Below are 23345 nucleotides of genomic sequence, written 5' to 3'. Positions count from 1 at the left end.
GTCTTGGTACGTGGGTGCCAAAATATTCAAACATTGAGGAAAATTTGTATCAAAGTGAAAATTGTATGTTACAACAGTTCATCAAACACAAATTATTTCACTCATTTGTTTCAACTGTAATGATTATGGCAATATTTTTTGTTAACCCTTTAAGGCTCTGATTTTCACAGTTTTTATTCATGTTTTACATTTTTTTTAATGTTAATTTGTTTAAGTCCAACTTTGAAGGCTCCCTGTGACCTGATCCTGTCAGCTAATTATACAGGGGAAAGAGTGCTGATTTAACAATTCTGCAGAAAACAACATTTAATATACTCTACATAATATGAAAATGTCTCAAAAATAAATGGCAAGAGAATGGATCCTCACAAAGTTCTGTATTAAAATACATGAGGAGGAAGTGGTAAATGAAGCTTTAAAAGGTGCAAAAATGACATGGATGAATGCTGTGAGAGGAGTTGAGCAGCAACCTAGAAATGATGTGGAGGCTTCATGGGGAGTGGACTGAGGCACAACATTTGGAGTCAAGCTGGTTAAAGTCCAAGGTGAGGTTCCCAGTCAATAATGATTTGTGGAGCCATGTCATTTGCCGGTGTGGGTCAATAATCTTTTGTTCTCTAGCATGGTAATACACTGGGGCTAGGGCGGTCTATATCTCTGTCAGAAAATTGTGCAGCTGAAGTTAAGCATATCCAGCATTTTGTTTGACATTCTAAGTCATATTCACAAATTATAAGTCATAGCCCTGGAAGAAATCTGGCTCAGTCTTGGTCATATATCTGCAAACAGCTCACTCAAACTGAATGAAAAGATAGAGGAATAGGAGCAATTTAGAGCAGGTGTATAACTTTGGAAATGCTACTATTTTAGGTGGGTACAAATCTAGGATGGGAAAGATAAACCACGTGATTTCTGCCAGCCATTCAAAATATCTTCATAGTTCACGTTTCAGTAAAATTAAGTTTCTGGAAATCAGGAAAAATGTGGACGCAGTTATGTAATGATATAGATTGTGTACATTTTTTGCTATTCAAATGTATATTGCTACTTTTCTAATAATTGATTTTTTTTTAATAAACTCCTTTCTCCCGCGTCCACCTAAGCAATGTGCGCATGCGCCGCGCTGCTCCGGGAGCGCTTGCTTCGGCCTGTTCCGCGGCCGCTCGGTCATTTTCGCCTCTTTGTTGTACTGCGAGTGGATTTAACTCGGATTCGCCCCAAAACCGAGCCGACTTCGGCGCTCCTTGACCAGGTCAGTCGGCACACGGCTACGCGTTGTCGCCGTCACCAGCCCCACTGCTCCCCTGGTCCCTCCAACCCGGCCTCGATGGACGGTTTCGGGTGCCGGTTCGTACCCACCTCACTCTCCTTCCTCCTCCACCTCCTCCTCGTTTTTAGCACGGCTTTCCGTTGGCTGCTACCAAGCATGCTATCCAGGCGTGATGCGTGAATGTGTGTGAGAACGTGTGCGTGAAGGAGTGTATGTGTGAGGTGTATGGCAGCGCCGGGCCCTGTAGTTTCACGCCGGCTTTGAAGAAGGGAGGAATGGGGCAAGTCAGGCAGGCAGGCAGACAGACAAACAGACCCGGAGCCTGGCCAGGATGCACGCGGTGGTTTCTTAGGGGCTCAGGTTCGTCTGGCCGGCGTGTCTCGTCTTGTCCTCTCGCTTCTCTGCGGTGTTCCTTCCGCCTGTAGGCCCGTCAACTGAAGTTGTTCTGTAGAGCTTCAACATGAGGTTTAGATTAAGCGTGATTGTTGTGTATGTGTGTACGTGCGTGCGCGCGCGCGGGTGGTGCACCCCCCTCGTCACCTCTCTTTTTTATGTTTGTTTGTGCTGTTTTTTTCATGCATCTGCTGCTGTTGTGCAGACCGTGATATCGTGCGTGGGGACACACATGTACACTGCAGCCAACAAGTCTGCATTTTTATCTGTTGTTGGTTTTGAAAGCTTTGTGATGCTCAATACTACTTTGACGTGTGTGCGTGCACAAAAGAGTTGCAAAAACGTTGTGAAGATTTCCTTTAGTTGCATCGTTTGTTTATATGTGAGCGCTAGTGCTTAAACAGCTTTTACAGGGAAATTGCAAATTGCCTACAGTGCACTATTACAGAAGTCCCCTTTCAAGTATCTAAACAAGTAAGTAGCTGTAATGAAGCAGTTTGGGTTTTACTTTCATGGTGTGTTATGAAAGAAAATGTCACTGATAATAGGTTAGCGTTGTTTTTAGCATTAGCCTCGTGTTTTCACCGTCTACCACCAGTAATTGTGTTACTTGTTGACCTTGCACGAACTCATTCACCGCCAGTTGTTTTTATATTGAAAGCCATATTAGGACATTTCGACTGATATTTCAAGAAGTACAACTTCTGTTTTAAATTCAATCCATGAACGGAAAGCGTAGACTCATCTTTCATCAGATTTAAGGTGGTTCCTAGCTTTCCTGGTGTTAAGTAAGCCGCTGCAGAACAAGGGTTTGTTTCACACAAAAAACATGTAGTGTCATGTAAAGACAACGGTGACCGTGAAGGTAATATTTAATGTATAGAAAGCTAAGCAGCTTTGAAATGGGCTGTGATTGATACTGACTCCCCGCTTGGTCTGCTCTTAATCATCAGTTAATTTTACACAACGTCCTGACAATCACCTCAGGAATGGTGGCATGTTTTCTCATGATCATGACACACTTTCTACAACCTACTGCAACACATACTCTTTTTACACAATGCATACAGTTATACGTATACTTTATCCTCTTGAGTGTGAGATGCTTAAACCTTTCCCACTTCCAACATGTTGTGATTTATCTCTCTCATAAGCAAGGTGACAAACTGAGATTCATCCCTTAGTCTTCATCCCCTAGTTTCCCCATAGGCTGTTCTGATCTCAAATCCAAAACAAAGCAATGTCACATCTACAACAGCGGTCCCCAATCACGGATCTGCAGCCCATTTGGGACTGTGCTGCACAATGAAACAGACCAAAGAAATACCGCTGTGAGCTATGAGCATATTTACCCATCGGACGCGGTGAAAATGTGCGTAACTTCAGTAAACCAGTCCAGTGGTGCCTTCTAACTTTGGTTTGCAAGTTGAAGTAAACAGAATCCACCAGTAAATTCATAAAGAAGCAATAAAAAGAACAATAATTACAATTAACCAAATTTACAGCAAAACGTGCAGCTGATAGCCCAGCCATGATGACATGGTGTCATCTTTCAAAGATGAAGCTATTTTGACGAGAGTTCATTCCAATAACTTTTGTGACACTAATAAGGACGAGAAAAAAGAACATAGAACATTATGGCACTGTGCAGGTATGTTGTCAAAAAACAAGGCAAGATACAAAACTGTTGAATTTGTTGAAGAAGTCCACCCAAGTGGTGAATTGAAAGGCATGTAAATGCGGGCATAGTTTGCAAAGCCAACCTACTTAAAACATTATCAGTTTATCCGTTACGAATTAGTAGTTCAGCCACCCGACCAAAGCAACAATCAATCGTATTATAATTTGATCATGCAATTTGCAAGTGGCAGTGATTTTAATGTTGTATGTAACATTATAACTCAACAAATCTACATTTTTCCAGTTACATTTAAAGGTATTCATTATTTCAGGGGAGTCCATTGGAAAGTAAGTAGTTCCCGATCCACAAAAGGAGTATGTGTGTCCATTGGTCCGTGACAAAAAAAAAAAAAATGTTGGGCACCACTGGTCTAGGGAACTGAAATTGATACAAAAAAAATAACATGGTGTAGGCCACCTCCTTCCCGAAGACTGCTGGCAATTAAACAGCTGACCATTTGGTTGGATTAGTGGCTCTAGTACCGATTCTCTTGATTTGGAGGCTCAGTGATAGGCCAGTCCCTTAAATTAAAATCCAAATTCCCCACCAATCTAATCTCCCTTTGCAACAATCATGTTTGGTCAAACGTGTCTATTGCCCCTTTTTTTAAACAAGCAGTGTAAAACAAGGCTTCAAGGCTTGATACTTACAAATAATACTAATAAACTAAAATAAAGTAATTATTAATCAAAACAAATGGCACACATGGCAACACAGCTAGCTTACTTGCTGAGTCCAATCCCATGAAAAATAAGCCTTCTTAGAACCCAGCACATTTGTACTTTTAAGCAAATTTTAATCAATTAGCAGTCAAAATATAATTTTCGGTTATTTCAAACCAAATTTATTTCAGTTTTATTTTACCTATCGGAATTTTTTAAATGGGTCTCAATTGACAGCTAGCACTGTAAATATTAGGAATCAGGTGACACTGGTAAATAATAGTTAAGAGTGAGAATTTTGTTTTTCAAACATGTGGGAAGCAATGCCCCCTAGTGCCCCTAGGATGACAGTGTTTGATTTGACTTATAATTAAAAAAAAAGTGCTGGACTTTTTAAATATTGATATCGCCTTGGATCATCTTAATTAATCGTGGCAGCCAATATCGTGATTGCGATTAAAACTCGATTAATTGTGCAGCCCTACCACCTAACATTGCAAATAATTGATTTCAGTTATGCCTGCCAAATGTGGCAGAACTCACTATTAGCTTAAGGAGGAAATTACTTTTTCACATAGGGTCACATCAGTTTGTATCACCCCGTCTCCCCACATTCCTTCCTGCCATGGTATGGTAAATGAATTCATCATTTAGATACAACATTTTTTTTGGGTTGCCTCAGTGCGATGTCATTATTGGTTAAGTGCAAAGAAACAGAACTCAGGAAATGGGCAGATACTTTCGGCACTTTTACCTGCCAACTAAACAATGACCCTAAGAACACAGCCAAGAAAGTCAAGGAATGGCTTCAGGACTACTCTGTGAATGTCCCTGAGTGGCCCAGCCAGAGCCCAGAATTGAAGCGATCGAACATTTCTGGAGTGGACTAAAAATAGGTCTTCACTGACGCTCCCCATCCAACCTGATGAAAGTTGAGGGGTACTGCAAAGAGTGAAACTGGCCAAAGATAGGTGGGCTAAGCTAGTGACGTCAAAGATTTGAGGCCGTAACAACCTGTAATGGTGCATCAACACAAGTAGGAAAACATAACTTCAGTTAATAAACATCTCAGAATACAAACGGGGTCACAGACTGAATTATGTTCGAAACCTGAGGTTCCACTGTAATAACGTGCTGTAGCTGTGCCATTTTTTTTTGTGGATTTGAAGTTGAGTTTGATTTAGCGTCTGCTGTAATGGTTCAATATTTGGGAGGACGAAATGCTAATAGCACAGACTCATCATCGAAACATTTCATTGCGTGAGTCTGTACATTTTGGGGCGGGTAGCTCCGGTGGGAATCCCCTGAAGCTTTTAGCATAAGTGCAAGGGCACAGCTAGCTTCCCTTTTTGAATCTAAGAACGAAAACATGATGCATTGAGCACGTCGGTTACCAACAAATAAAGAGGGAAGAGTGAGGCGCTCGTACAACAAATATACTCTATATCTACAAGGAGATGGAGATTTACTGTCTGTATATAACACGCCAACTGTTATGTTAGCGCTCTATCAATTCTCATTTAAATAAAATGACATAAAATATTGACTAATGTTGGAACTTTTTATACTCAGGTTTGCAATCTGTTATTTAGACAAAATTGAGATGAGACTAGCTGAATGCAATTGGCCAATTTGTTTTTCCCATCACAAACGTGTGAATACTCACACTTGGGTCAGAGCGTATGTGCGTGTGTCTGAAGCCTAGCCAAAAGCTTCCTTACAAGAAAAAGAAGCTTTCCTCCTCCTCCTGCCTGTGGCAGAGCGCTTTTACTGCAGGCCTTCTTGGGTGTGTATGTGTCTCCAGCTGGACGGCAAACTACAGCTAGGCGAAACACTCCAATGGCCACAGGCGGATCAACAGGAACTCTTTTGTGTGGCTGTGTGTGTTTGTGTGTGTGGTGTTTTGGCACTGTGGGACTTGTTTCATATTGGATCTTTTTAGTCAAACATGCAATATTACTAAAATACATGCTATATTACTACTATTTCTACTCATTTTCCTACTGATGACGCAGCATCAGGAGAAACCGGGGGCTCAGTTTCTTGCTGCTCAAGGACACTTCGGCATGGTCACAAATGACGACGGTTGGGGAATCTAACCCACAGCGTCTCGGTTGAGGGACGACCACTCTAACAATGAGCCATGCCAACACAAATCATGAATAAATGGCCAAGCAATGAGCCTATTAGAATTTAAATTACACTCACAAGTGTATGTCATGCACAAATATGCCCATGTGTAGGCTTGTTTTGTTTTTTTAGTTTATATTTTTCGGGGCCCTTATGAAAAACTGGTAAGGAAAAAATTCGTGTGAGTAGTTTTACGGCATGTCAATGTTTTATATGTTTATTTGTATAGTAGGCCACCATTAATATTTAGAGCCATTCTTGCCACAGATTGTAGAAAAATAAATACATAAATAAATACACTTAATTTGAATGTGGTTCTAAACTTTTGAATAAATTCTTTTAAAAGCCGAACAATCCATTTTTTGTTTTGTTCTGGTGCTTAAGAGCCATGGGTTGGATAAGGCAGATGAAATGACAAACTTGTCTTTTTCTTTTTAATTTCCCTTTAGGCTCAGATGAGAGGCTCTCCATGATGTGGAGCTAACGCCACCGGCTGCTCAACCTGCAGGAAGAGACGTGGACGCAGCAACATCCACAGCCCACGCATGGCGGTATTAGGGGTGAGGTGGACTAGCTTTCTAACTTAGGAAAAACACAAAGAAATCAAGGAAATAAATAGATGTCGTTGTACCTGTTACTTTTTTCGACCAATGAAAAAATATGGAATCACTCAATTCTTTGAAAGAAAAACGTTCCCAAGACTAACACGTATACCACATTAGATCTGCTTGTTAATCAGGAGTGAGCGCACCTTGCAGAGCACCAATCTTGGCCCAATCTTTAGATGTCAACTGAAACAAAGGGAGGATTACCAAACTTCAGTGTTGCAAAAGATGTTGGATGTTCACATTCAGCTGTCTTTTAACATCTGGACCAAGTACAAACAACATGGCAAGCTTGATAAAGGGAAGCAAACCGGTCGACCAAGGAAGACATCAATGCATCAAGACCGAAAACTCAAAGCAATATGTCTTGAAAACAGAGAACGCACAGCATAACAAATGAGTAACACACGGGAGGAAACTGGAGTCAACATCTGTGACTGAACTTTAAACTTAAAGGAAATGGGATTTGCATACAGCAAAGTTAAACAAAAGTCATCATTAGCACATAAACAAAAGAAATCAAGGTTACAGTGGGCTAAGGAAAAGCAATTGCGGACTGTGGATGACTGGATGAAAGTCTTATTCAGTGATGAATCACGACTCTGCATTGGCCAAGGTGATTATGCTGGAACTTTTGTTTGTAACCATTACAATAAGATTTATAAAGACTACTATCTGAAGAAACTGGACCAAGTCACAGTTTCCACTGAGAGATCTACCTGAAGAAAACATGCAGATTTTCACAGCCATTTCACAGCCACAGTAGCCCAGGTACAATCGTGACCTAAATACTTTGGAGTCCATTGATTGATCCAAGACAGATTCAAATATGCGCACAGATAACTAGGCAAGCCACGATTAACCAGAAATGAAGAAAATGAAAAAGCTTTCGCTTGCACAACCTTCCTTTGATGGACTTGGAGTAAATATCGGCTTCTGGTTGATGCAATATTCCAAAACAGTCACAATACAAGCACCGGGTACAATAATCTTCCACACGCTCCATTGTTTTTGTTACATATCATGTACATTGTTCATTCTCTAACGTCGCAGTTAACATATGTCACTGGCAAGGTGAGGCATGGCTCCCTGGTAATGACTGAGGCCATGGAGATGGAGTTCATTTTATTATTTGAAACGTTTTTTGCATTGGTATTTTCAGGCAATATTTGAATATCTGTGTTCCTATTTTATACAGTATGCTGTACTGTATTTGATTGATGTGCTGTTAAAAAAAAATAGACAACTAATCAGAAGTTACTCAGCCCTTGAGTGTTTTTTTTTTCTGTTCTCCTTGATCTGCCTATAAACCTGTCTGTTTGTCTCTTTTGTTACCTAATTGTCTACTGTTTGTCTCTTTTGTTACCTAATTGTCTACTTGCCCAAACGTAGCAACCACATTCACTTATCTTGCTTATCTATGAGTGTGGTGTAATTTATCAAGATTGGCATCATTCTCCCCTCTTCCACTAGATGGCAGTATTACTGTATTGTTCCATGCAGAGCCTTTTAAGATTCTGTTGCCATGACGACAACCGGGCATCTTATTAATATGATCTCATTTTATTCTAACTTGTTTCTGCTGCAGAACCCCGACATGCTGACGAGGAAGATCAAGCTGTGTCACATCAACGCCCACATCACGTGTCGACTGTGTGACGGTTACCTGATAGACGCCACCACTGTCACGGAGTGCTTGCACACGTGTACGTATATACATACAGACTCACACACACACACACACACGTACAAATCCTATTTGCGTTCGCTAGAGAGTCCTCCTACTTGAAACAGCCTGCCCAAGCATCCCAGTGGAGTCTTTTCAAAAGAGACATTCAGGTCACGTTGGCCCACTGCAGCTGTCTGACTGCAATAAAGCGCTCATAAGAAGGAGTGTCTCTCTCCTGGAAGACAGGTCAAGTGTAGAGAGGCTTGATGGAAGAGAGTTCTAAATCAGCAGTTCAAATCTGTCACCAAACTGACAAAAGGAGAGGTTTGTTTGTTAATGATATGATATTGACACATTTACACTATGTGCATGATCCCTACATACGTCCCATTACCTTATGAAAGTTTTGGCCCGCCTTGAACATTCTGACCTTTTGCTACATTTCAGGCTTCAAACAAAAATATATAAAATTGCATTTTTTTGTGAACATCAAGTGTGATACATTTGTGAAGTGGAACAAAATTTAGACAATATTTTAAACTTTTTTTATTTTAAACAGTTTTTTACAGAATAAAAAGCTGAGACGTACACACAATAATTATTCACCCATTTTTCTGTCAGCGCAGTCAACTAACTCCAGAAATTGATTTCTGAATGATCCAAGGTTGACCTAAGTAATTGACACTGATAAGAGTTCATCTGTGTGTCAACTAGTGTCAGGATAAATGCACCTGCTCAGTTGTGGTCTTAGAGGTTTGATAAAAAAATATTTAGTAGCCAACAACTTCATGGAACACACAAGGCCGGGATAAAGCTTTGGAAACGTTAAAATTGGATTCGGATATAAAGACTAGTGCCGAGCACCCAGTATAAAATGCTGCAAAAGTGCCGGCAAGATTCCGCGAGTCATCTTTCGAGATATTTTAGCTTTCAACTCCACCTGAAAAGTCTTTAGATGGCAATGTTTCCCACATGTTTGCATGACAAACACGTCTGCTTTTCTCACCCTAATATATTATTTGCCAGTGTGAAATGGTGTTGTTTCTCACCTGATTCCTAATATTTAACATGCTAGCTGTCAATTGAGACCCATTTAGAAGAATCCGATTCGTAAACAATTTGAAAAAATTTGGTTTGAAATGATTGAAAATACCATTTTGACTTCTACTTGACTAAAATTTGCTTACTATTTATAAGTATCGAGCCTTGATGCCTTATTTATACTTTGCTTGTTAAAAAAGGGCAAGAAATAGACATGTTTGACCAACTCTGATGAATAATCGAGAGTTCAATATTGACCAAAATAATCACGATGAATATTTTGGCTATAATGGTGCAGCCCTACTTACTATACAGACACTTTCTTCATCTATTGCAAGCTATCCGTCGGGAAACGTCTGTCATGGACCACGCATTCCTAATGTGGAGTGTTTCAATTCAGTGGACAGACTTGATCATTTGTGTCGAAAGCATGGTAAACGTACAATGAAATGTCATTTTTGGCGTGTGCGTGCAGTCTGTCGAAGCTGCCTTGTGAAGTATCTGGAGGAGAACAACACGTGCCCCACGTGCAGGATTGTTATTCATCAGAGCCATCCACTGCAGTACATCGGGTGAGTGATGCACAGAACACACACACGCGTCACAATCTTATACACGTCACAGTAATATACACGGTCATGAACTACACTTCACAAGTTCGAGATTTTGTGAGAGACTCACTGCATGTCATACATGTGGTATTTGTTTCACTTCAGAGGTTTTGGAATGGGGAGGCAATTGTATTGGGGAGATGCAGTTCATCAAGGGCATTAGGCTCTTTTTCCTACTGTAGTATAGCTTGTCAACTCTGTCAGTTTACTGTATTGTTGTGAACACAATATGCTCTCCTCTTGGCAGCCATGACCGAACAATGCAAGACATTGTGTACAAGTTGGTACCCGGACTTCAAGAGGGTATGCTTGCACTTTTCAAATGGATTTTTTTTTTTTTTTTATAATAATATACATATAAATACCAATATAGATAATGACCATGTTTCCTCCTTTTGGTTCACCAGCGGAGATAAAGAAGCAGCGGGACTTCTACCAGAAATTGGGCATGGAGGTACCAGGCGACATTAAAGGGGAGCTCTGCAACATGAAGACGCATCTAGACCAGCGCAATGGTAAAGTCCAGTGTCATCATCCTCATCTTCATTGCGCCATTGAATCAGCACCCCACACAGAATTTGAAAATTCTACCCCTAAATGCACTTTATTTTAGCAACATGAAATTGAATTGCAGTCCACCATAAGTACAGCCATAAAATAATCTTAAGAAGCCATGTCCAAATAGGAGACCCGCCAATTTGTTGTAATGCGAGCATTTTAATGTAATTCGGCCATTTTTCCTGGGGTCCTTAAAAGATAAACTCTTAGTTGTGAGTTCACCCTATTGCTCTTAAATTTGCACCTTATTTACAAGAGTGATGTGAAGTGTTTTAGCTTTTGTCTTTGCATGTGGGCAAAACTTGGTAGCCAAGTAATGCATGTTGGAAATATTTTATAGTGTCACGATACACTGCAGCACACAGCATCTCTGTATACAACAGCATTAAGATCAAAGCAACATTGGAAGAACTTGAATTCTTTTTTTTTTTTTTTTTTAAGCCAATCCACAGGCGCGGTGGCTTCACTACTTTCGAGGGCGGTCACGCTCACGGGCCTAATCGCTCACTTAATCCCTCACTCTCATTCTGCTAATTAATGCGTGTGGCAAAGAGGGGGAGGCAATCTCATATCCTTGGAGCGTTGCACACACAGACCCACAACTCAACACCTACACGCTGTAGAGAATATTTATATTTAGGTTTTTTTTTTTTCCCCTACAACTGTAACATGGCATCTCACAGTCTCTATGCTAATCTACTGCTTGATGCCTGCTTATTCAAAGTGTAAAAACACTTACATGAGCGGACACAAAACCCTCTGGAATTCCCATGTCTTTTAAAATGCTTTTATCTACCATTGAAGCCCAATGAAAAACACTTATTTCCAAAGCAGGATAATTTTAAAAAGGAGTGTTTGCAGTGTAATGTTACAATAAAATACACTATAAAACATTTTTGAAATGTTTAGCAATGAAAATCTACTGTTGAGTCTGCTATAATAGCAAGTAGATTCGTTAGTCAATGTAACATATTAAAGCCTGCCTGAATGTCTTTAGTGATTTTAGAGTAGCCCCCCGAGACCCAGCCTATTCATTTGTGTCCAAAGTAGTGGACATTTGGTTTTGGTTTCTTAGATCTTCTGAATCATTTGAGCAGCCCTACTGAGTCCTGGTGTAATTATCTTTGCTATTTTGCAGAGACAAAATTGCCGGCGCTAATGTAAAAGTTCTTACATTAGTTTGTTTTTTTTTCTCTATTTTGCTCAAGGTAGCTACTCTTCATTTGTCAAAACAAAGTAAGGGGGACTAGTTCGAGTTGGCAACACTCAATCAAAACAAAGTAAGGGCAGCCAGCTCTTGTTATCACTTGAAAATAAATTAAAAGAAGGTTACGGGTAATCAGCTTTTGTGTTCTCTACTTCGCTTGAGGTCATCAATCTCGGGTTTGCTAATACAAATGTTGGTTTGTCCCAAGGATGCGTGGTTCTGAAATCCAAGTAATGACAATCAAACTCTGCACCCCCCCCCCCCCCCCCCCCCCCCCACACACACACACACACACACACACACACCTTTTTCTTGGATGTTTTCTACTCTATTCATTAAAGCAAAGGAAAAGTAGTCAGTGTTTTTTTACCAGAACAAATTTAGGAGGTCATCCGTTAAAACAAAGTAAGGGTTCTGCGCGCCTCAGTCAACATTGTTCATTAAATCTAAGGTGGTCATTTCCCTTTCTTGATCGAGATATGGTTCAGTAAATTAAAATAAGATGGTATCTTGTAGTGTTAATTTTGAAGTATTTTGTCACATATCTCAATAGGTTTTCCCACCTTACAAGATTCTTTTCTTTGTCTTCAGTCTGAATGTCTGTTGTGGGAGAAATGATGTTCCTCATTAACTCTTATTTGAGGACTGTCCAGAAAAGAGAACGGTCGGCAAACATAACACCATGCTAACTGCAGGCGACAGCCCAGAAGCGCAGCACTGCACATAATTAAAGACTCACACCATGCTCCTACACAGTACCACCAAAAGCCCTCAAAAGAAGAACATAAAATTCCTCCAGGCTTAAAAAAAACAGCTGGTGGAAATGAATCTAATTCAACTATTGCTCACAGTGGAGCGCTCTACAAGTTCTCTTGAGAGTGATGCTTGCATTGAACATGTCTTCTTTTATTATCACCAGCTTTTATTTGTGCCACTTTGCCAGAGGTTCATGAAAACAAAGCAATGTGTTTAGTTCTTGTTTTCACAGCTGGGCAAAAATGGGCAACATTTGGTTAATCAAAGTAAAGCTGGTCCATTCTTTCTTTTTTTTTTTTTTTTGCTAGGCAAGAGATCTTGTATTTTTGCTGCATTGCAGGAAGTCATCAACATGCGGTTAGATTTAAACAAAGAAAGGGGGTCTGCTCCCACCCTTAACATTTTGATAGACGTTGTTGTTGCTCAGTTTATTACAACAAAATCAAGACTGTGTTCTCGTTTCTGTTAGTTTGATAGAGGGCACTGATGCAGTTAAATAAAACAAAGTAAAGCCGGTAGCAATTATTTTTGCAGGTCATCCACACTTTGTTCATTAAAACAAAGTAAGGGTGGTCAATTCTTGGCTTTGTCTTTTTGATACGAGATTATCAGTCTGTTTCACTTCAACAAACTAATGCTGGCTGGCTGCAGGCCGTATGTTTGACATTCCTAGCCTAGGGAGTCAGTATTGTTTTAAGGAGTTTGATAGAGGTCAAAACAGCATATTCATGCTATGCAAACGAGTGTAGCGCAGTGCAGACCGAAGCAATCGATACATGACCTGACGTCACCTCCTTAAACTGGGGTAGAGCGGCTGTGAGGTCGTCTGAAGGTGATTTCACTGCTGCAACGAAAACAAGAGTGAGAGCCTCTTGATCCGCAATCAAGCAGGTTGACTCTAGAAACAGTCACCGTGGAGACTGCACGGTGCTCACTCGCACCGACAAACACTCGCACATCACACTTGGGTCATTCTCTCTGGGATTTTTCTATTATATACAATAAATGTGATACTGGTGAGATAACCTGCACAAAAAAGTCTACCGATGGATGGTCTGTTTCTCAAATTTCCGGCAGTATGTGAGACTTTAGCAGGTTTTCTGTAGGTCTCAGGAAATCTAATGTGTTTTAGTGTTGTCACTTTTCAAAGTAAGAACAAATGACCTAGAATACGAAACAACCTATTGCTAAATTGTGTTATAGTGTGACTCCTTTTTAAATGTTTGGAGCATGACTTCTAAGATACTTTTTTTGTGTGGGTCCACGATAGACACATTTACAATTTTTTAAGTTGTGAAGTGAAAGGGTGGACTTTTTCAGTTGGTAAAAATTTGGCAGGCGTCCTGTGGATATTTTGGGCTTGGCTTTTAGAGTCTTTTTTTGGGGGGGGTTACTTTATGATGACATATCCAAAGGGATGCGACGGATCATATTTTGTGCGCTTCTCATTAACAACCTGAATCAAATTGAATAAAACAAAACAAATGAGTTTTTCCCTTTTTTATTTCAAAACAGGAGACACTAAATCTGAGGACACAGCCAATAAAGAAGCAGGAGAGGAGAAAACAGAAGAAGACAACGACTATCACCGTAGCGACGAGCAGGTACGGATTTAGTTTCGACCGAGTGTGACCGCCAAATGACCATTTTTGTTGGTTATTTCCAATTGCCACTTTTTTTTCTTGAATGCCAGTGTTGATAATGAATAGTGGGCAAACGGCAATCGCGTTACAGTACTTGTGACATAATTCCTGGCGTGCTCTGGCAGGTGAGCATTTGCCTGGAGTGCAACAGCAGCAAACTCAGAGGCCTCAAGCGCAAGTGGATCCGCTGCTCGGCGCAGGCCACCGTCTTACACCTCAAGAAGTTCATCGCCAAAAAGCTCAATCTGACCTCCTTTAATGAGGTAAAACTAATGACATAACATATTTATAATGATATTTTTTTCTTAATAGTTTTACTATTACATTCAAAAACAAATGCAACAACTTGTATTTTGCAGTATGTATCATACTGTGAACTAATATTTGAGCCTTCATTTCAAATAACCCCAAAAGACTTCGGAGATGTTAAATTTCATATTTCACCAACACAATATAGTCAGTGTGCTGTGGATTGAATTCCTCTTCAAAATAATGAAAACACACACAAATCATGACAAAAAAAAATATATATATATTCAAATGTGTTTGGAAAAGGTCTTTTTATAACTCGTACCTCGTCTTTTAGAATTGTGATTTGGATAAGAATTGTTTTTCTTTTTCCCTTGCACACAGTTGGACATTTTATGCAATGAGGAAATTCTTGGCAAGGACCACACGTTGAAGTTTGTCGTCGTAACAAGATGGAGATTTAAGGTAATCATCTTGTGGCATTCTAAATTAGTTGGGCTCTAAGTGGGGATTTATCCCACTTAATCTATGTCTCAATACAACTGTTTGTTATAGAACCCATCAATACTATAAAACACAATACGATAGTGGTTGCAAGCATCTATAATTGCAGTTCAGAATACAACTACTTTGATAAGTTAGGTCCTTCGGGAAAGGCTAAAAATATATCTTGGTGCAATGTATAACAGAAGATTTTTCATTAGCGTTCCAACTGGTCGCTACTGAGAGGTTTTTTTTTTTTTTTTTATAGACACAATTTCTCCTTCTTGGAATGTCTTCTTGTTCTTAACAATGAGGTGACTCACCCAGGACGATCATTCAGTGTTGGCTTTTGCTTTTGAAGAATGTTGAGGGGAACAAAAGTTATGTTTTGATTTCAGTCTTTTTTTTTTTTTATAAGACACACATTAAAAAAATACATAAAGCACATATGAACACTGGCCCCCATAAATTGCTTGCTGAGTTGCTTGTTATTTTGAATAACATACTGATCTAAAGATAAGAAAACCTTCAACTTGCAACTTACATTTCTTTGCTGGTCCCACATTTGTCAGAGCCCCACCCCCTTTCCCTCCTTGTTGGTTTGTCTGCAAAACGGGCATTCATTTTTGCTTTTTGGGGTGCCGCACATGCCTACCAATAGGCCACGGTCATATGTACCATTAATTTTATTTTTTTTAATTTTCCACTCTTGGTGGCGCTACAGAGCCATTTTGTTTATATTGTTTGACAACTGTGATTTTTTTTTTTTTTTTTTTAGGAGAGGATAGTAATAATAATAGTAATAATAATAATATATGGTGGTTTCTGCTAACATAACACAGAAGTAGCCGCTCGGACCCTAATAACAGAATGCATCATCATCTGGTCCAGTTCACAATCATGATTAATCTGGCATGGCAAATACATGAAATGTAAATAAATTCATTTCATAAATGTATTCATGTCACAATCGACTTGTTTTGCAACTTGGAATGGATTAGTAGCAGTTCAATTCATTTCAATTGGGAACACCTGCTAACTGTTATTTTGTTTGCTCCCAGAAATCGCCCCTCCTACTCCATTACAGACCCAAGATGGATCTGCTGTAGCTCAAACGGACACTTTTTTTTTTTTTCTTTAAATGGTCTTGTCGTTCCTGTCCCGGCGTGCTGTTCTTAACCAACGTATGCAAAGACGATCAACCAGCAGCAGCGAACAAACAAGCAAACGCCACAACAAAACCACACTCGACACAAAAAGCCAGCAGCTCGGGGATATACCACAACACTGGCTGTTGTTCCTTTTTTTTTTCTTTTTGTGCGCTACATCCAAGATATGAGGAGAGAGACAAAAAAACAAATGGAGATAAATCATATATTTATACTTTTGTACAGTTTAAGAAGAGACAAACTTAAAAAGACACTACACTGGTGCTCTGTTTACATGCAAACGAGATGTCGGGCGGGTGGGGTTTTACATGACCGTCTTTCGTCAACGGAGGATGAAAAGTTTTATATTGACTTCTTTTGTTTCGGGGTAAGGGGGGGGGACAAAGATTTTCTACGCGTATCCATCTTAAGCTGGCTTTGGAGTAAAATGTCTGAATGTGTCTTTCGCCTAGACCCTGCCCTGTTTTCCATCTAATTTGCTATTGATGATTGTCCATTGTGAATAGACTTTGTGTAGTAATTTATGTTCTATATATTGTACATACAACGTGCTTATAGGGAGCGAGCAGCGGAGAGTAAGAGAGACTTTTAGACTGTTCAAAACAGAGTGAGTCCAGAAGTGCTATCTATATCTGAAATATATCTTTTTTGATGATTATTTTGTTTTTTTGTGAAGCAGGTCTGCAGCATAAAAGCTCCCACCACGTTTCCTCAGTCCCCTGATGAATATGAGCAACAATTCTCTCACTCAAATTAAGACTGAATTTTTATCTTTTTAAGCAAGCAAGCAAGAGTGCTAAATTTCAGTTTTTTTAAAACTCCTCTTACCTAATGATCCAGCAAAGATGCTGCATCAAATCTGGCTGAGAAAATCCTGTCCTTTGCTGTCTTCTAACACAGCAAAGGTTTTGAAATCCGGCTCTCCTCATATGACTGATATGGCTGTTTTGTAGAGGCGCTATGAAAAGTGCAAATGAAGGCATCAATTCTGGCATTTGTCATCCTCCTTTTTTCTATTGGCTCAGCTAAGGGTAGAAATGCTATTATCAAAAGCCGCAACTCAAGGTCTTGCAATATTTTTTTTTTTTCTTTGACATTGAACCAATTAAAAGGGAGATTAAAAGCCATAACTGAAGATTTGGCATTTACCTTTCTATATCTTTGCTCAGAAAAACAAACAAAGGAACTAAATGCTGGCTTAAAAGTTGTGGAAAAAGATTCTAGCGTGTATCAGACTTTTTTGTCATAGCCCACCACCAGGAAATGCATGCGTGATCAACAACTGCCAACAAAAGGCCAGACGTTTTTTTTTTTTTGTTAGATGTTCACCATTTGCTCCAGAATCTGTTGATTCAAACTTTTGCTTGATCTCTGTGAAATCAAAATTGACTGGCTTCATCTTTTGCTATAGAGCCAGACGAAGAGGATGCATGCCAGATTTTTTGCTGCCTCAGATCTGAGTCTTAAAACACTGTTTTGCTAGGTTTGCTTGATCGACAGGCCTCCCTTAGTATTTTTTGACACAAATGCCCTGTAAAATAGCTTCATTAAGACCCAGGTTTACAAAATGTCCTTTTTAACATTGAGCCGTTTTAAAAGGACAAATACCAGATACTGCGTTACGGCTCTGATAGAGCAATGTTGCGGGGTCTCGATGTGAAATAGCCCTTGAAGGCCTGCTAATTGAATCCTCTCTCACGTCTTTTGCAGCAGAAGTCCATTTAGCGACACTTTTAACCCTCTCAACACAGCCTAGCTGAAATCAGTCTCCAGATTGTTCTTGACTGTCAGGTATTTTCTAATCAAATAACTGGAAATTAATCCTAAGAAATGCTAACTAAGAACAACTCCATTTTAGCTTTAAGGATGGAGATGCTGTTTTTTTTTTAAGTTTGCGTTTAGAGACCATAGTGACAGCCAAGCAGCGGAGTTGGACTCTGAAACGTGAAACAAGGTGCTCCAAATCAGTCTGTCTAGTTAATTGTTCTTTTCACTGACAAAATGGCACATGCATTTTTGTTGTTGTTGTTGTAATTTTTCTTCTCGCAAACAAACAACTACGTGTTCATCTGGTGCTTTCTCTGGTGCTAACCCCTGTTGGAATGTGTATCCCATACCTCACCCCCCTTTCCCTCCCGCAAAAGAAAATTTGCTCCCTACTGGCTTGGCGTTTAGCTTCACCGGTTGATTGACAGGCCATCCGCAGCACATTCATCCGGAGACCTTGCAAAAATGGCAGGAGCAGAGGTTTGGCGTATCGGTCTTTACCCTTTGACACAAACACCTGCAAGAGGGGATTAGATTTTGCAGGATTTCTTATGGTCACCTAGCAAAAGAGATAGTCGACAGAATTTGACATTCATTTAATGAGCCTAATGAAGGGAACAAATGGTGTATTTTCTGTTATGGCATAACAAAGATTGTACTGGGTCTCAGTATGAAAGCAAAAATGTCATCCTCAGAACCATAACAGAGGCTCTGCCATTTATTCAATCTTCACCTTTTACTACAAAACCCGCCAAGGGCATCCATGCCAGATCTTTTAAGGTTGTGATGTGGCAGTTTTCTTTTTCATTCAGAAACCCTGCCGTTTTGCCGCATCCGAGACTTGACAGAAAATCGAATATCCAAGTAGCTTTGACTTTCATTGCAGAATCGCCGTAAAGGAAAATGTTCTCTAGTTTGTTACCGTCCTGATGTTAACATTTCCTAAGATCTATGTTCTCTTACACATAGACCCCACAAAAATGCAGCAATTGACATGCTATTGCAAGATCCAGCTTTTAAAAGGTCTTTACCTTTTGACACTGAGCCCTGTGAAGGAGATATGTCCCATCTCTTATGTTATGGCACCATTGTAACATTTTTGCAATGTCTGTTGGAGAGACATGATATCTAATGTGACAATTTTTCAAGGAAGATAATGTTGCACAATTATAATCGTAACATAAGATTCATTTTTTATAGTCTAACTTTTATCGCAGAACCCAGCAGAATTTCCAGATTTTGAGTCTCAATGAAAACAGCTAAAGAGGGCCTGTCAATCAAGCACTGTTGCATAATCAGCTTTTGGGGTCGTTCTCGCTCAGACTTCGACAGGCATTTTTGTTTTATGATTTTTTTTTGTTTCAATTATTTTGTCACACTCTAATTCCTGATGTTCATGTTGGTGTGAAAACAAAACAATGCGTAGTTTTTTTCTTCAGGTTTTATGAGTGAAGGACAAATGTGCAATATGGCTTTTCATGTGCGTTTCTAGTCAGGTCCTCAGGTCACAAATTGCCTTCTCAGCGTTCGCCCTCCTAACCCCCCCCCCCCCCCCCCCCCAAAAAAAAAAAAAAAAAACCACGTCACTCCACCCCCCCACTCTCCCCTCTGCCTACTTTTTATGTTATTTATTGCGGCTGTGTAATGAAAGTGCTTTCCATGGCGACCCAACCTTTTGGAGGGGCGGGCATGTAGTCATGAGTGGGTCCTTAATTTCTGATGTTCTTTTCAAAAAAACAACAACACAGAAGCTTTTGTCCAAACATAACTGTGTATTTAATCAATAAATGCCTTTAAAAAGCTGCTCTCATGTCTTTTTTCATACACAACACAGCAAAGTAAGTGAATGCCAGATTTAGGGATTTTACTGTGCCATAGGTAGCGGTCTATAATTTTTACACAGACCCCAGCAAAAAAGAGGTTAATGCTAGCTCTTCTGATTAGTTCATTTTGCAGGGCATCTGCAGGAAAGAGCAGACAGATCATTTTTTGTCCAGTCTATCTCTTTCATGCAGAGACCCTGCAAAATTGCAATGGCATAGCTGTAACCAGTCCACATTTTAGCAGCTTTTATTTTTCTCACACAGAATCCAGCCAATGGGATGTACAATCTGTTGTGGCAATGTTACAGGAGTCATACAGAGACCTAGATAACGAGCTGTACGTCTGCCATTAAGTGGTCTTTATCTTTATACACGGTAATGAATGTATATATATATATATATATATATATATATATATATATGAGTTGTATTTATTTATTCCGTTTGAGTTATTGTACATGTACAAAATGTTGTTAAAGGAGTTAAGGGACCAGAGTTCAATTCCTGCTGTCTCCGACCTTCCTATGTGGAGTTTGCATGTTCTCCCCGGGCCTGTGTGTGTTCTCTCCGGTCACTCCGGCCTCCTCCCACATTCCAAAAAAACATGCATGGCGGGTGTATTGGTCTCACTAAATTGTCTCTACGTGTGATTGGGTGCGTGAATGGTTGTTCCCGCCTACTACCCAAAGCCAGCTGAGATAGGCACCAGCAAGCCTCCGACCCTTATAAGGATAAGTGGCTACAGATGATGGTTGGATGAGTTGAGTGTGTGGCTACTTTTTCCACCTCTGGTAACTGGGTGTGAGTCAAGAAACTGCTGCAAATGTTTCCTGATGACTTTTTCCTTGCACTCCCACAAGCGTTTTTGTACAGGCTCGTGAGTGTGGGCGTTCAAAGCATTGTTTTCCAGCCTCGAGAGGTGAACCGACCTCCGCGAGCTAATTAGCCTTAACGTGAGGCGAGCTAATGAGCGGCGCTCATTTGGCCGCAGATTAGGCGCCGAAATCGCGGCAAGCGCCAGCGCGGACGGTCACGGGGAGGCCGCGAGACTGACATTGATGTCCTCAGGTGGGGCTTTTTTTCCCAAGACACCTGCTGATCCCGTTAACCGAGGAGACTAATTAGTCTCCGGCAGACACCGCAGAGGGCATCCCAGTCACCGGGCTTTTCTTTTTGTATGCTTTAAAGCTGCGATTATTGCAATTGGGCATCCCATGCATGCAGAGTGCCACTGAAGCAGGGGAAAAAAAACACCATGGGGGACCTCAAAACAGAAACCTAAATGGTGGCTAAGCAAAGATTTATTTTATTAAATACTAAATTAACAAGCCTGCTAGTGGGTGGTCCCATTAGCAACACTAGCCAATCTGGCGTCCGAGGCCAAATTTGATTTGGCGCCTACCCTGCGTTGATGATCGGCATATGCTCAGCATTGTTTTTCTTTTTTTTACCTTTTGTCTGTAACTCATAAGATGTCACCATATTTTAAATGTCAATTTCAACTTGAAATTATGTTAATATTATAAATATTACCCTTACACTTGAAAATACTGAAGTAAAATGATACTATTTATCATTATGATCATTTCAAATTTAAATACATACTTACATTGACAACTCAAGAAAATCATTCAAAGTTAGCTTCTTGCAAAAATTTGTAACAATTGTACATTTTCTTTTATTGTTTTGTCGGATGACCAAGGACGATTACGCAACCATTACGCACACTGCATCTTAAGCCTTAAAAAAAGAGATTTTTTTTTTGTCATTTTGCTTCACATTGAGAATGTGTTAGCGTCTCTCGGTGTGATGCAGTGCGGTTGCACACCCACTCGTTCCTTTCTACTACCCCCCTCCACTTTCCGACGATCCGTCAAACACAGGCAAGAAAAGACTCTTGAAATAGAACGCATGGCACATGAAATAATGTAATTGAGCATTAAAATGCTTCTTTATGCGCAAACGCATTTGGAAAAGGGCAGGCAAGGTAGGTGTTGACCTCCACGCTTGGGAAATGGAATCAGCATATTATTATTTCGAGCAAATGAAAGGCATGAGGGGTAAAACAGATGATTGGATTATGGTGATGGTCAATTCATGGGCATGGTCACATGGTCATGGGCGCCCCAGGCTTCCACAGAGTCAAATTAGACATGGAGAGGGCTCCCAATTTAGAAGCCTGTTACTGCGCTTTTTAACCAGCTGTCATTTTTGTGGGCAGGCTCAGTTGAAGAAGACATTTTATATTTCTTTCTTTGTGTTGTCTTCATACGTATTGTCATTTTGTATGTGCACCTGTGAACATTTTTTTTCCTTCATCAGTATTTCTATTTTTTATTTGAATATTTATTCATAGTCTTTCTATAGCAGATACGAGTGTTCTATGTTATTTAAATTGATGTTTTTAGTATTCTATAGTAGCAGCGGTAGTAGTTATATTTTTGTAGTAGCAGTGATCGTAGTGGTAGTTATTGTGTACTCTTAGTAGTTTAGTCTAGTTATAGCCATCAGATTCGGATTGAGGAAACCTCATTGATGTCGTTCGTCATTTGATTTCTCTGAGTTCAAAAGCATTACGGCTATCATTCATTCGAAACACCACAAACTCTCAACTTTCAATTGTTAGCGAATCAGTTGCACTTAATTTGTTACTTTGTACATTGACATATGAAGAAATTATTTGAAAAAGAAAAAAGAGTGCCAGAGTAGGATGCTGAAATAAATAGACAAAATGAGAAAGCACAAACCACATAATTAAAATTATTTGCTTGCTTGCTTTATTAGCCTGAAACTAAAGAAGCAAAAGATTTGTGGTAGCGATTGGTCTTCTTCAGGTCAGCAGTTAGCGCCACTTTGAAGGCAATGATGTGAACTTATTGGCCAAAGCATTGTGGTTTCTGCACCACAATTTTTTGTTGTTTTTTTTTTTTTTGTGGTAGTAGTTGTTAAAGTAATAGTGTTAGTGGTGGCCACCATTTAGTAGTAAATATTGTAATAGTATTAGTAATTGTAATAGTAGTCAACATTGTATTAGTAGTTATTAGTAATAGCAATAATGGTAACTGTGGTTGTCATGGCTTCAAATATAAGTATCAGTAGTAAAAATAGTTGTTGTTGGAGTAGTGGTTGCAAACCGTTATTGTGTTCTTTTGGGGCTGATGCTGGGCATATAATTGTTATTTTCCTCCCTTCTTACTAGAGGTGTGCTCCAAAAATTGATTCATAAAAGATTCAAGTGTCCCATTCAAGATCAATATAAAATGCATCAAAATGGATTTGGTAAATAATTTAAAAACATAAAACAAATCCGCGTAACCATGCCAGACGTGCACTACTGAGGAAGAGGCTTCAATGTAACACATCGTGTCACATCCCAGCGATGTTCTTTCAAGGGCAACCTGTAAAATTTTTGCAATCCGCTCAATGAAAAGAAAACTTTGAAATAGCAAGATTTTTCTCGTCATTGTTTTATCTCACCTTGTCTCATTCTTGTGGACGCAATCTCGTGTACAGCAGTAGTATTTTTATTATTATGAGTATTGGTTGTAATCGTAGTTGTGCATTATAATGTGACAATGGTCAACAATTTGCTATTGTTCTGCACGTGTCGCATTTGGCGTGCATCCAT

The 23345-nt window shown here is 39.7% G+C and overlaps 1 protein-coding gene across 4 annotated transcripts; it reads left to right on the top strand.

Moving 5' to 3' along the window:
• The first annotated feature begins 1126 nt into the window (after window positions 1–1126).
• On the top strand, window positions 1127–19435 carry pcgf3 (polycomb group ring finger 3). Of its 4 annotated transcripts, none has more exons than XM_088431292.1 (10): window positions 1127–1252; window positions 6586–6696; window positions 8330–8447; window positions 9927–10023; window positions 10310–10365; window positions 10470–10577; window positions 14099–14187; window positions 14352–14489; window positions 14860–14940; window positions 16020–19435. In XM_088431292.1, exons 2-10 carry the CDS (start codon window positions 6682–6684, stop codon window positions 16065–16067), a joined length of 750 nt encoding a protein of 249 aa, XP_088287418.1. In that variant the 5' UTR covers window positions 1127–1252; window positions 6586–6681; the 3' UTR covers window positions 16068–19435. The 4 variants fall into 4 exon arrangements, with proteins under 4 accessions (XP_088287418.1, XP_088287419.1, XP_088287420.1 ...); XM_088431293.1 differs by having other exon boundaries at window positions 1151–1347; XM_088431294.1 differs by having other exon boundaries at window positions 1151–1630.
• Window positions 19436–23345: the final 3910 nt, after the last annotated feature.

The sequence above is a fragment of the Hippichthys cyanospilos genome, chromosome 13, assembly GCF_059441005.1.
Source record: "Hippichthys cyanospilos isolate Australia breed blue-spotted pipefish chromosome 13, RoL_Hcya_1.0, whole genome shotgun sequence".
NCBI classification, from domain to species: Eukaryota; Metazoa; Chordata; class Actinopteri; order Syngnathiformes; family Syngnathidae; genus Hippichthys; species Hippichthys cyanospilos.
This window is presented reverse-complemented; position numbering and strand designations above follow the sequence as displayed.